At 37.7% G+C, this 13,309-nt stretch overlaps 3 protein-coding genes across 7 annotated transcripts in view; 1 reads left to right on the plus strand and 2 right to left on the minus strand.

The window, feature by feature from the left end:
• pmm2 (phosphomannomutase 2) overlaps positions 1-1,600 on the minus strand; it is a 37,022-nt gene extending 35,422 nt beyond the window's left edge. For both annotated transcript variants that reach the window (XM_073060581.1, XM_073060580.1), the window contains exons 1-2: positions 1,451-1,600; positions 1,086-1,197 (exon numbers count right to left, since the gene is read on the minus strand). In XM_073060581.1, the coding sequence (XP_072916682.1) occupies positions 1,086-1,197; positions 1,451-1,531 (193 nt within the window). In that variant the 5' untranslated portion in view covers positions 1,532-1,600. The remainder of the gene's footprint in view (positions 1-1,085; positions 1,198-1,450) is intronic.
• A 139-nt stretch (positions 1,601-1,739) lies between these two features.
• On the plus strand, positions 1,740-6,793 carry tmem186 (transmembrane protein 186). 3 transcript variants are annotated; one of them, XM_073060578.1, is made up of 3 exons: positions 1,740-2,023; positions 3,519-4,165; positions 6,264-6,793. In XM_073060578.1, exons 1-3 carry the CDS (start codon positions 1,955-1,957, stop codon positions 6,268-6,270), a joined length of 723 nt encoding a protein of 240 aa, XP_072916679.1. In that variant the 5' UTR covers positions 1,740-1,954; the 3' UTR covers positions 6,271-6,793. The 3 variants fall into 3 exon arrangements, with proteins under 3 accessions (XP_072916679.1, XP_072916680.1, XP_072916677.1); XM_073060579.1 differs by lacking the exon at positions 6,264-6,793 and having other exon boundaries at positions 1,743-1,803; positions 3,519-6,229; XM_073060576.1 differs by lacking the exon at positions 6,264-6,793 and having other exon boundaries at positions 1,745-2,023; positions 3,519-6,229.
• Positions 6,794-6,912: 119 nt separating this feature from the next.
• Positions 6,913-13,309, minus strand: part of abat (4-aminobutyrate aminotransferase) — a 181,179-nt gene continuing 174,782 nt past the window's right edge. For both annotated transcript variants that reach the window (XM_073060574.1, XM_073060573.1), the window contains exons 13-16: positions 12,582-12,749; positions 11,096-11,242; positions 9,286-9,397; positions 6,913-7,767 (exon numbers count right to left, since the gene is read on the minus strand). In XM_073060574.1, the coding sequence (XP_072916675.1) occupies positions 7,646-7,767; positions 9,286-9,397; positions 11,096-11,242; positions 12,582-12,749 (549 nt within the window). In that variant the 3' untranslated portion in view covers positions 6,913-7,645. The remainder of the gene's footprint in view (positions 7,768-9,285; positions 9,398-11,095; positions 11,243-12,581; positions 12,750-13,309) is intronic.

Consider the following 13,309-nt stretch of genomic DNA (forward strand, 5'->3'; position numbering starts at 1 on the left):
CAAAATAAAAGAGACGGTTGTTGACTTCAGGAGGGCACGGAGCGACCATTCTCTGCTGAACAGCAACAGCTCCGCGGTAGAGATTGTTCAGAGCACTAAATTTCTTGGTGTTCACCTGGCGGTGGATCTCACCTGCTCCCTCAACATCAGCTCCATAGCAAAGAAAGCCCAGTAGCGTTTCTACTTTCTGCGAAAGCCGAGAAAAGTCCATCTCCCACACCCCCATCCTCATCACATTCTACAAGCGTTGTATTGAGAGCATCCTGAGCAGCTGCATCACTGCCTGGTTCGGAAATTGCACCATCTGAGATCGCAAGACCCTGCAGCAGATAGTGAGGTCAGCTGAGAAGATCATCAGGGTCTCTCTTCCTGCCATTACACACATGCTGCATCCGCAAAGCAAACAGCATTACGAAGGACCCCACGCACCCCTCATACAAACTCATCTCCCTCCTGCCATTTGGAAAAAGGCACCGAAGCATTCTGGCTCTCACGACCAGACTACGTAAGTTTCTTCCCCCAAGCCATCAGACTCCTCAATATCCAGAGTCTGGACTGACACCAACTTACTGTCCTCTACTCTGCCTATTGTCCTGTTTATTATTTATTGAAATGCCTGCACTGTTTTGTGCACTTTATGCAGTCCTGGGTAGGTCAGTAGTCTAGTGTAGTTTTTGTGTTGTTTTACGTAGTTCAGTGTAGTTTTTGTACTGTTTCATGCAGCACCATGGTCCTGAAAAACGTTTTCTCGTTTTTACTATGTACTGTACCAGCAGTTACGGTCGAAATGACAATAAAAAGTGACTTGACTTGAAATGATCGGCACACCAACGTGGGCAGAAGGGCCAGTACTGTGTTGCACTGTTCTGTCCTCTAATATGATGTGGGAAATGCCACGTCCTTACTATTGATTGGTTACCCTTTCCGCGTATAACATACGTTGGTTCAAACATCCCTGAGCTGCGAAATCTCTTTTAAACCAAATTCTGGACACGTTTCACGTACTAACAACTTGCTATTATTCAGCGAACCGTCTTTATTCTACGAAGCAACTCGAACAAACTAGTCAAGCGACAATGACTCACCCTCCTCTCCGAGTTGCTCTTTAACTTTGCCGACATCAGAACCGCTCACAACTCCAACTTTCACTTTTTTTCTTAAACGCTGCATAAATTCATCCATTGGCTGGCTGATTTTCTAGGGGGAAATACAAATCGGTGGATGATGCACAAATAATATGCACTTGGATACACCATTTTTTAAGATATGAATCGTCATGCGGGTAATTCAAACCAAAGTTTCCGATAAATAGACATATTTATCCATGGTACTATTAAAGGGCAGGCACTTTAGACCCGGAGACACCTGTTCCAATGAACCAAGCCTCCGCCGCCAACCATCCGGTCCCTGACGCTAAAGGCTGCGCTCTCTCTGTCGCGCCGACCCCTACCTGCCGGGCTTCGGTGAGAGTCCCGTCCACATCAAACAGGCACAGCACATCTCCGGTCTGCCCACTGCCCGTTTCTGCCATGTTGAACCGCCTTCAATAGCGCCGGACCGGACCGCGCAGGCGCCTTTGGCTTCCGACGCGCTGAATCCTGGGAGAATGGCGCGTTGGCTCGGACTGTCCTCGAGCTGAGATGCAGGGTCGGCAGACAGTAGACTACAATTCCCAGAATCCAGGGCGCCGAGACGACGACGACGGCGAGTTCTCGAATCAAAGTTCTGGATTCTTGTGCGCAGACGCACGATCTGACTGCCGGGAGATGTCATTGAACGGTGGGGAGTGTGGCGAGTTACACGGTAATTCGTAGCTTGGCGGCGGCGGGCTGCTGAGGGGCAGCAGGGGGGTCAGCGTTATAAAGGAACTCGCTTTAAGTAATGGTAATCTTTATATTGCATCCATTTGAGTGGTTTGCAATCAGCACAGCTGCGCACAAGCTATCGGTAGCGGATGGCTGTTGGAGGCGTGGTGAACCGGTTGCCCCTGGGCGACCTTTACAGAGTTCTTCTCCCGAGCAGGGTGAGTGTTCTCCTGCTTGCCTATTGGCATTCCGCCGTGGTTCTTGGTGTACATGATCTGGGGCTGAGTTGTTTCATTCAGACTAAGCGACAGCCCCGATCTTAGAGATCTGCTACTTGCCTTATGCGAATATTACCAATTACCAAGGTTTTATCAGTCGGTCAAAAGTTTAAGTTGGGTAAAGCATCGTTTTTATTTGAAAGGAAGAAGTGCATTATAATGCTTCCTACTTTGAATGTCTGATGAGAAAAGATGGTTCATATAATTCAACACAAAAAAATTTAAATAATCATTACGTCTAGGGGAGAAGTTCTGAAGTCCCAATTCTCTCACATATTCTGAAATATGAAATTGTGATAATATTAGAAAATTATTGAGAATAACTGATTAAATGAGGCATAATTCAATGCAATAATGGAGGGTTGGTTGTCAATTATGATTTGGAACGGAAGATTGTAAAACAGAACTATCTAGCACAGAGCAGTCTTCAAATAGGAAATGGTTCTGTTATGTTTTAGGTATGTTTTGATCGGGGGAAAATAATTTTTTTTGGGGGGGGAAGCTGGAATTCCCTAGATGATGAAAGACATTGAGAGAAAAATGAATTATAAAGGAAAGGATGACAGATCTCAATTTGATCCCAGGAGACAATTAAGACTAAATTGAGAAGCTAAGAGTGAAAGAGTGGTTCAAAAATGGATAAGGGGATTAGGGACAAGGAAAATCATACACAAAAGTAAAGGGCAAAACAGCAATACAAATGCACCTATCTACACCAAAGATGAACAGGAGGAGATGTTGGAGTTGGTGGAGTAGCTAAAAATTGGTATGGTATGACCAAAATCCTGATGTGACCGTAGTATAGGAAGGATGTGAAGATGACACTGAGCATGCAGGATGGTCTTGTAGAATCGTCCCAGGGATGAGGGACTTAAGTTATACTAATAAACTGAAGGATCTGGGATTTATTTTCCTTGGGAGAAGATGGGTAGTGATTTTCTATACATGTTCAATATTGTTAAGGGTCTGAATGACATGGGTAGTGAGAAACTATTATGATTAGCAGAACAGCAAAGTATAGGATTAAAATGATTGGCATGGTTAACATGAAGAAAAGCATTACTTTTGGCAAGTAATCTTAACTGCTATTCTATTCCTTGAAAAAACATCAAAAGCAGGTCCAATCATGACTTTTAAAATAAAATTGGAGGGATTCTTGAGGATGCATAAATTGCAGTTGTAAAGTGAGAAAAGTGTAAGGATCAACAAGGTTGCTCTTGCTTATACCACAGTGGGCTAAACAGCATCCTTCTGTACAATAACAGTTTCATCATTTTTGGTTTAAAGTTTGCTTAATTATGTAAAAGGTTTTATTAGCTTTATATCTAGATACAATTTATTAAAACTACAATTCTTTGATATTTATTGCTCAAATAGCAGTTTGATTTCTATCCGATAAGCCTTCATTTTACAAATTATTTTTTATTTCGTTTAGGTGACAGTTTTTAAGAACATGTCCAACTTTTATCGAAGAGTGCATCAATCAAGAGCTTTGTTGGCCGTGTGTGCCTCAGCTCCCCCAAAATATGCAGTTTTCAATCATTTCAAGTTCTGTGTCAGAATACATCGTCAACAGATGGCAAAGTTGAACTTTGGTTCAAGCAAAGGGCAGAATATTGCAGGAGGACTGATTCAGTGTCGGGCTATGTCTATTGATGGCCAAGAGTACCGGACTCGACCAAAGAATACAATTTCAGATCATGAACATTTCACATTGGTATACAAGTTTCAAGGAATACGATTCTTGAGAACTATTTCTAGGTTGAAAATACTTCAAACTGGCATAACTATGGCTCTTTTACCTACAGTTTATTACTTTTACTCCCTGGATCTGGTTCAGTATTCTCTAGTTTGTTATATCACTGTGTTATCGGGTTTAGCCTTAGTTATGCTTTATTCTATGAGTTACTATCTAAGACGTTTCATAGGGATGTTGTATTTGAATGATTCAGGAACCACACTGATGGTTTCACATCTGACTTTTTGGGGAAGAAGGAATAACTTTTATGTCCCAGTTACAGACGTCATGCCTCTTGCTGATACGGGCGATTCAACAAATGAAACTATTCTGCAGTTCAGAAGGTATGATAGCACAGAAGTTTTGTACCTCACAATTAGGTTTGGTCAGGTAGTCGATAAACAAAAATTCTTGCAGGTATTTGGTGGAGTTAACTGAATAAAGAAAATTCTAGACATGAGATTCTGCAGATTCTAGAAATCCAGAGCGACACCCCCCCTCCCCCCGAGGAACTCAGCAGGCCAGGCAGTCTCTGTGGAGAGGAAGAAAGACTCAACATTTTGGGCTGAGGGTCTCGGCTTGAAACATCGACTCTTTATTCCTCTCTGTAGATGCTGCCTGGCCTGCTGATAAAGAATTCTAGGTTTGCTTCCTATGTAATAATTTGTATATTTGATACATTTTGATGCTTAAGTAAAGTCAACTGTGGAGACATGGTTTTTCGTTTTACTTTTGACTTGAGATCACAAAATTCTAGGTGCTTTAAACAAAAGATTGAACACAGATTCAAAGAAATACTTCACTGTTTACACAACTGGGGAGGGGGTCAGACATGATAAGGTTACAACCTCTTGGAACTACACTGGCAACCAACATATCATGGGTGATAACTCCAATCTTTCTTGATCTATATTCCTTAATTTCACTCAAATCCAAAAGACTATATGTAATTTCAATAATATAATTATTGAAAAATATTAGCATCAGGACAAGAAAGTACTGTTTTGGACAATTTGCTGAATTAGAAAGCAGGAGTACTTAAAAATTCTACTTTTACTATTTCTTGCGAAGTGAACATATGCTACTTTGGCATAAGTTTTATTTTATCTGACTGTGATCTGAGCTTACTTGTGTTCATGGGAGCAACTTAGTTTTCTAGAGTATCGACCTTCCAAGGCACTTCATCGCATGATCAGGCAAAACTTGATATCAAACAATGTTGAGTGATAATAAATTGGATTACCTTAAACTTAGTGGTATATGTATTAAAGGCCACTATAAATTAGGAGAGAAAAGAGGGAAGGTGATCTGGCAAAATAATTCTATATTTCAGTGTGGAGACATTGAGTGATAATGGTGTAGGGATTATAATGAGGGAAATACAAGAGTCAGAAATGGAGGAACATTGAGAACTTCAAAGATTATAGAGATGGAGAAAGGCATGGGCATGGACAAATTTCAAGTCTGGCAAGAATATTAAGTTCAATATGTCAGACTGGGAGTCAATGTGATTCAACATCCGTGTGTGTGATGGACAGATGTCTGTGAGAACAAGTTAGAATATTTGCCAGAGAGTTTGGATTAGCTCACACTTACAAAACATGGAAGTTGGGAGACTAGGCAGGTAAATATTGGAATCATTAAGTCTAGTCAACAAACCCATTAGAGATGGCTTCAATAGCAGATTAACTCAGATAGAATTGATACGTGCAGAATTGGTGTTAGAAGCTCATAGGCTAATTTTAGATCATAGTTGTGAAGGATGTAATTTAGAGTCATATATTGGCAGATGAGAGAAATGGAGTTGGTGGCTTTGGAATGGTTTTCAAATGAAACTGCTGCATAGCCAGTCTCAATGTCTAGGTATGATTACAGAAACAATGGAGGTATAGGTTTCGATCTTGTATAATCTTAGATTATGGAATAGTCCCAGAGATTGGAAAATAACAACACAATTCCTGCTGTTTAGGAAAAGAGAGGAGGGGCATAATAACAGTAGTCTGATATCAGAGGTAAATGGTATTTGGAAAACTCAAGAGTAGGCAGTATCCCTGTTGTACGAGAATTAATGGATCTGTAAGACACAGATTGAGTTTATTTGAGATGGAAGGTGTAATCAATATAAGGTTTTTGCCTGGCCCTTGATTAACTTAGATAAAGGAATAGTAGTACTGTAAATCTCAAAAAGCTGATGATACAAAGTTATGTGGAAAATTAAGTTATTTTGGCTATGCAAAGGGACAGGAAGGGCCCACAGCAGATGAAGTACTGTGTTTGTAGGAAGAGTGGAGAAGTAGAATACTTTTTAATAAGATGGGTGTTTAATAAATATTAGTATTCAGAAATATTTGTGTGTCTTTGCAAATGAATCACTGAAAGTTAACATGCAGGAAGTGCATGTTGAAAATTAATAATGCTAAAATTATACCTTGTTAAAACTAGGTATTGACTGAAATGTGACAGTGAAAAATGGCATCATGGAGACAAATCACTGTCATGATGGCAGGAATTACACACGCACGCACAATAATTTTTACAGGCAAGTATCCCATGGCTGCTTGTTGGCGTTGTGCACACAGTACGTAGACATGTGGACTCTTACCCCAAATGGCTTTGATAAAGTGTGTTTTCTTTCTTGACTAATTTGTATAATAAATTCAGCCAATAGGCTAACATTCAGAGTTGTTAAATCAGATTGAGGATTTGTAAACAAACTGAAGCATTTCTGAAATTTACTGAATCCTTCCCAGTCCTATCATCTTGAACAGACACTTTTGTAGATGAATGAAAATCTGCTAATTTTAGTCACAGAGTCCTAAATCCTAATGAGAGGCCTTAAGTGCCTTTCTGAATTTGCACAGAAACAACTAATAGCAGTATTCAACAATCTTCATGTCCCATCTTTGGTGGACCCGTGACCCATAAAAACTGTATTACCCAATGATTAATACTCAACTGTCAGACTATCAAAGTACTTATTTAATGCAACTTATAGTTTATCATGATGTGACCTTAAAAGTGTAACTATCATTTCTAAACAAAAGTTGCACCTAATACACTTTGTGAATACACTGTTGGTTGACACAAGAAACTCATTCTATTTTTCACTTTAATGAACCTCTGCATGAAGATACACAGCAGCAATAAATGTACTCTATTAATTTAATTAAAACAGGTACAATCATAGATTGTCTTTTTCAATAATATATAACATTTGATGAATCTTAAGTTTTATTTGAAGATATAAATGCAATGATGAATAAATCTGTATCACAAATTCCATATGTGGTTAACTGACCAGGATTAAGACATATCTCACTGAAGCAACTAGAAGGTTTTTCGACAGTAAGTGCATGGAATTTGCAGTTAAATAGAAATTATTTTTACATAATCCACTATAAATCCACAAGTTAGCATGTGTTACATTTTAGAACAGATCACAATTACTTATGGTTCATTATGAATACTATTGACATCTTCATGTGATACAAAATATCAATAAAAATTACAAAAACATTAACAGTATGAAACTGATGGTACATAGATGGTTTACTGTTTAATTCACACAATTACAACCAAGACATCTGATAATGGAAAATCAACACTTTGAAACATTAGCTGCGTTTTTATGCAAATTGAAGAGAGTGGTAAATGTTACACGAATTACACTTTTTCAGAGGTCAAACTATTAATTGTTAAAGATTTTTAAAATACTGGTGGAAATGGCAAACAAATGCTGAGTAAGTAGTTACAGAATTTGTAAGACTGATCTTTAGCAACCCACTGAATTGTGGGTTAAAGACCCTTCTGTACTGTCTGTTGCTTCAGTTTTGAGTGCCCAGAATATCACTGAAAACATTAAGGAAGAGATGCACGTGATGTGGCCTGAACACTAAAGCAGGGCGGAAACGAATAGACTTCTCTCCACAGCCACCGAGTACAATACCTAATGGAAGAAGAATCAATGGTTAAATATATAGAATAACAGTTATTTACCAAGTGCTTATTTGTTTAGAATTGCCTATTTACGTAAGCAAAGTGCCATTTTTTGGTATTTTTGTTTTTCTGTTCTGATCTACTGAGGGTGTTAATACTCATTAGGCACCCAGTGTTGGTGGTTATACTGTTTTCACTGATCGTGGCTGTGCATTCTATATCAGAGTTACAATGTGGCTGATCCAGCTTGGAGCTGGAAAAATTGCTTTACATTTTCAGTTTACATTAGGACGACTCAGCCATTACATATTATCATCTACCCTGAGACCTTATTTATATTGAGGTGTTTTTACAGTTTTAATATGATCATTGTTTCATTTTCATAGAACAGCACTGAGAAGACCCTTACGCCCATAATGTTGTGCTAAACTTGCAACCTACTCCATGTCCAATCTAATACTTCCCTCCCATGTAGCCCTAATTTTTCTTTCATCCATGTGCCTATCTTAAGAGTTTCTTAAATGTCTCTTATGTATCTGCCTCTACCTCCACGCCTGACTGCATTCCACACATCCACCACTCGCTGTGTAATAAAAAAACTACCACAAACATCCCCACCTATACTTTCCTCCAACTACCATAAAATTATGTGCATTAGCTGTCCAATCTCAACGTATACGCCTCATGATCTTATCAGGTCACCTCTCATCTTTGTTCCAAACAGAAAAGCCCCAGCTGAGCTCACTCAAACTTTCCTTATAAGACATGATCTTTAATCCAGGCAACATGCTGGTAAATCTCCTCTGTACCCTCTCTAAAACTTCCCCATCCTTCCTATAATGAACTGACTGGAACTGAATACATGCTGTAATATCTTTAGGGGATGTGTACATTAACCAGAAGTAGAAGTAAAAAAAAGCCTAAGATTTTGAAGGATTGGCATTTATGTAGTATATTTAACAATCAGAGAATGTGATGGGAAGTGTGCTTTGGACAATTAAAACACTTTATAGCCAACACAATGAATTAAAAGTACATTCACTGTTGTAACAAGAACTTGTAGGAACATCCCAGAGCAACCCTTCATAAATGGCAAAGGCCTATTATTGACCAGAGCATTGGAAATATCTGTATTGTTCTTTGAAGGAACAGTTTAATATCTCATTCAAAAGTGCCTTAGTTTAATTTTGCATTTATACATCTCAGTGCAGCTTCAAAATGAAATGAGAATTTTGTGCTCAAGGTCTTGCAACAACACAGCTCAGCACTTCCCAATGATATGCTCTAAAGTCTTTCACATTTTTTACCTTTTTTGCATCAGAAAAAAAATTAATAATACAAGACTTACTTACATATGATTCTACTGTTTAACTGTGGATTCATTTACAACTTCAAACTACATAATTGTTCTGCTGCAATTTGCGAAACCCAGCCTCAGTTTCAATCCCAGGGCAAAACCGATAAGATATAATACTAAAACATGAGCAATTGAATAAAACAAATTAGTTTTTGTATCTACACCCCTTACCTTTATTTCTCATTTTCAAAACAAGTTGATTCCGTATTGTTTCATTGGGTGCATCAATGGAGCAGAATGTCCCTTTGCCCCTGGCTCTACTCAGGATGTGTGGATAGAGAACCTGAGCACAAACACAATATTGAAATCTATTGCCAATATGTTCAAGTGAATTCGAAAGGTAACTAGAGATTATAAATAATGGGAATAATATTACATTTCACAAATGCAAAAACAATCAATAAAATGTTTCTCGTATTTATATAAAGGAAAGATTTCCATTTATTTGCTTTAACATCCCTTTCAGCATGTTAAATGAGTAGGGAATGGAATGCCAATATGAAGACAGCAAGCCCCTGTCCCCATCAACAATGATGTGATAATGATTGGATGACTAAAACCAGAGGTCCAGGATTTAGGATCAGGGATAAAATGTTTTGAGAGGATCTAAAGAATAATTTTTTTTCATCCTCAGCTGACTGGAATCTGTAAGGGTTGGTGGATACAACTACTCACAACCAATTAAGAACTGTAAATAATCACTTGTTTTGCCAAGGCATAGTAAAATATGAACTGACTGTTGGTAAATGGGATTAGTATAGCTGAGTCATGATTGCCCCCATGGACAATTTTTGTGCCATCTAATCCATTTTTGCATGCTTGATTTTCAGGACGCCAGAGATATTCTTCCTGCTATTATAAAGTGTCCATGAATAGGAGTTGAAAATTAATCAACTTTACAGTCAACACCAGGTCATTAAAAAAAAAGCTTGAATTGACCATTAAATATGCCTACATGGGTTATTTAATGCAAATAATTTCTTTTAAATTTAAAGTTAATTTTCTCCTAGGGTTCACATTTTCTGTTTTTCATCTCTACCTATCATGATGTGAGGAAGTTATATTTATATTGTCATTCACTAACTTGGACCATCCATTATACAGTATGACAATGAAGTACTTTGAAATATTGGAACATTAATGCTATTACAATCTCAGGAATGAAACAAGTCTTATGAATAGTAATATGTTGAATGATACAATTTGTCACACATTTATCTCATGACCAATATCTAAAAAATAGATGGTCTGATCATTTTCACAACATTGTGGAACTTTGTAAGATTATTTACTGCATCTCTTACATTAAAATAGTGACTACTTCATTCAAAGTACTTAATTCGCTGGAAAGTGATTTGGCGCACTTGGGTGTTAAAAGGTACTGATTAAATGGAAATCTTTGTTTTATTACTACTGGCTAATGGATAAATATTGTTCAGAAAACAAACACCCTTTTTCTGAATAATTTATTTAAGTGGGCATAAGGAATATTAATTTTGTCTCATCAGACAAGCAGGCCTCCAACAGTGAGTTATCCCAAATAAATGGCTACTTCGATTGACCAATTGACCTGAATCCACTGTAGTAAAATACTAATACAGGCCTTCATAACAATTGGTCCTAATGTGTCCCAGGGATTTTACATTCTTAGTGTAACTGGCTTCAGTAGCCCAGCAAACACAGCAATAGTTTTGTAGATATAAATTGGCTATAGTTCTTCAGTCCTGATATCTCACATCACGTAATGTAATGTGACACATTACATTAGTGTTCCCATGAATCACTTCACCCCATTTCTAGCAATTACATTTTTAATTGATGTAATAGAACTTAATTTTAAAAGTTCTCTAAAACGATCAAGTGAATAATATACTGTAAATGCTCCTAAACATTACAAAATGGTGCAAATAGAATGAAAAGGACAAGCAAGTAATTATTTTACATTCCTTTACTCTAGGTTGAAATAGACTACAGTTACTACCTGTAAGTCCTTAAGACCCTTTAATAGGATCTTGCCACTTTCGTTCACATTGTCCAAGAGCTTTTCTGACCGAATGACATTAAGTACTTCAGCAAACATAAGATTTTTTGAAGGGTCTCCTAGCCATGTATTGAAAATCCTGTAGGGCTGTAACAAGACACAGTGCATCCAATTAGAGTAGTTACATTTTTTACTTTTAAGTCCAGAAATACTGATGTAACATTTGTATTTTAAATTTAAATTGAAAAAAAGAACGAACAACTTCATTAAAAAGTAATAGATCATTTTAAAATAAAAGGACAGAGGATTAGATCATTTTCATTATAGATGTTTATTTTGCAATTCTTGGTGCAAAATGCCACAATCTTTCCAACAGCTCATTCCGTGCGAACATTGCTGGTATTATAAGGAGTGTGATGCAGGATCTCACTCCACTCTAAGTTTTATAGGAAAGAAACTGGTCTTTGAATCTGAATTCTTACACTGTTTTTCCAATTGTGGCATTAAGTTGAGTGCTACCATTTTTAGGGAGTAATAACTTGAAACAGCAGTTGAATCTCTATGGTCTTTTAGGTAATCGAAGAAATGAAGAACATTATTGCTTATTCTAGTTTGAATCTAAATTTCATCACCATGGGATATCTTGCAATGATCTCGGGATCAATAAAGTATGTCTGTCTGTCTGTATAACTTTAGATACTGTAAATAAAGCAGTCAAAAGCTTTTCTAACAGTGTTATAAGTTCCTGGGTGTCAACATCTCTGAAGATCTATCCTGGGCCCAATATAGAGACGCAATTACAAAAGAAGCACAACAGCGGCATTATTTTATTATGAGCTTGAGAACACTTGGTATGTTATCAAAGACTCTTGCAAATTTCTATAGATGTACTGTGGAGAGCATTCTAACTGGTTGAATCATCATTTAGCATGGAGGGGCATCGCCACAGGATTGGAAAAAGCTGTAGAAAGTCTTAAACTCATCAAGCTCCCCAGCAACCAGGACACCTTTAAAGACGATGCCTGAAAAGGGCAGCTTCCATCATTAAAGAGCCCCCCCCCCCCCACCCCATCATTCAGGGCATGCCCTCTTCTCATTGCTACCATCAAGAAGGAGGTAAAGGAGCCTGAAAACACATACATAATGTTTCAGGAATAGCTTTTTCCCCTCCGCTTTCAGATTTCTGAATGGACATAGAATCCATGAGCAATAACTCATTATTTTTGCTCTACTTATGTAATGTATGTATGTATTTATTTATTGTCATTTAAAGATTTTAAAAAATTATGTATTGCACAGCAACAAATTTCAGGACATATGCCAGTGATATTAAACCTGATTCTGATTTTACTGTGCAAACACAATTTTTTCAAGTAATACTTTGCAATCATTGTTGAGGTGTTGAGAGAATACGGTACAGTACTTTTAACATTTTCACCAATCGAATGTATGACTATAAAACCTGTACTTTAGCACAAACACTCACCATATCAGGCCTTAGTTCATCCTTGTAGAAGTAGCCTCCAGACAACAATTTCTTACTGAAGGTGACGATGTCCGCCGGATCATCCAGTCCCCAGTGCTCGTGGGCCCAAAACTTGCCGGTGCTACCTCCCCCCGTCTGTACTTCATCACACAAGAATGCACACCCATGCTGAGTTAGCAATTTCAGATGGACAAGGAAATGTAGAACAGGGACAAAAAAGCGAGAATTTCATACATTTGAAGCAATGATAAACACAATGTGAGAAAAGGTGAAATTAAGCTGATCTGCACCTTGCAGGGATTAAGCAACAGAAACACAAAATGGGAGACGGAAGGGTGAAATAAATGCATTATCAGTATAAGTAACAAATCCTATCATCTAACCATTACAGGTAAAGGGGGAAGGGAACAAACCCTTGCGCATGCAAACAGGATTTCACATTTTCCATTTTTTCTGGTGCACTGAAAATATCAAAAATAAACAAGTGTAACTTCCGTAAGTCTTTTTTAAAAAAGTTCCTCTTTCTTTAAGAGTAAGTTCCTTGTTTCCCAAGGAAACAACCAGATACTTGAATGAGAAATAAGCAAGTTTACTTTCTATGTGTGATTTATAACTCTACAATAAGCAACTAAAACCACAATATATGTCAGCCAGATTGTAGTATGTTTCTCTCTTCAAATATTAACATCCACTAACAGTATAGGCAATGAACCAAGACCTGGGTGGAA

This window comes from Hemitrygon akajei, chromosome 11, assembly GCF_048418815.1.
Source record: "Hemitrygon akajei chromosome 11, sHemAka1.3, whole genome shotgun sequence".
Lineage (NCBI taxonomy): Eukaryota > Metazoa > Chordata > Chondrichthyes > Myliobatiformes > Dasyatidae > Hemitrygon > Hemitrygon akajei.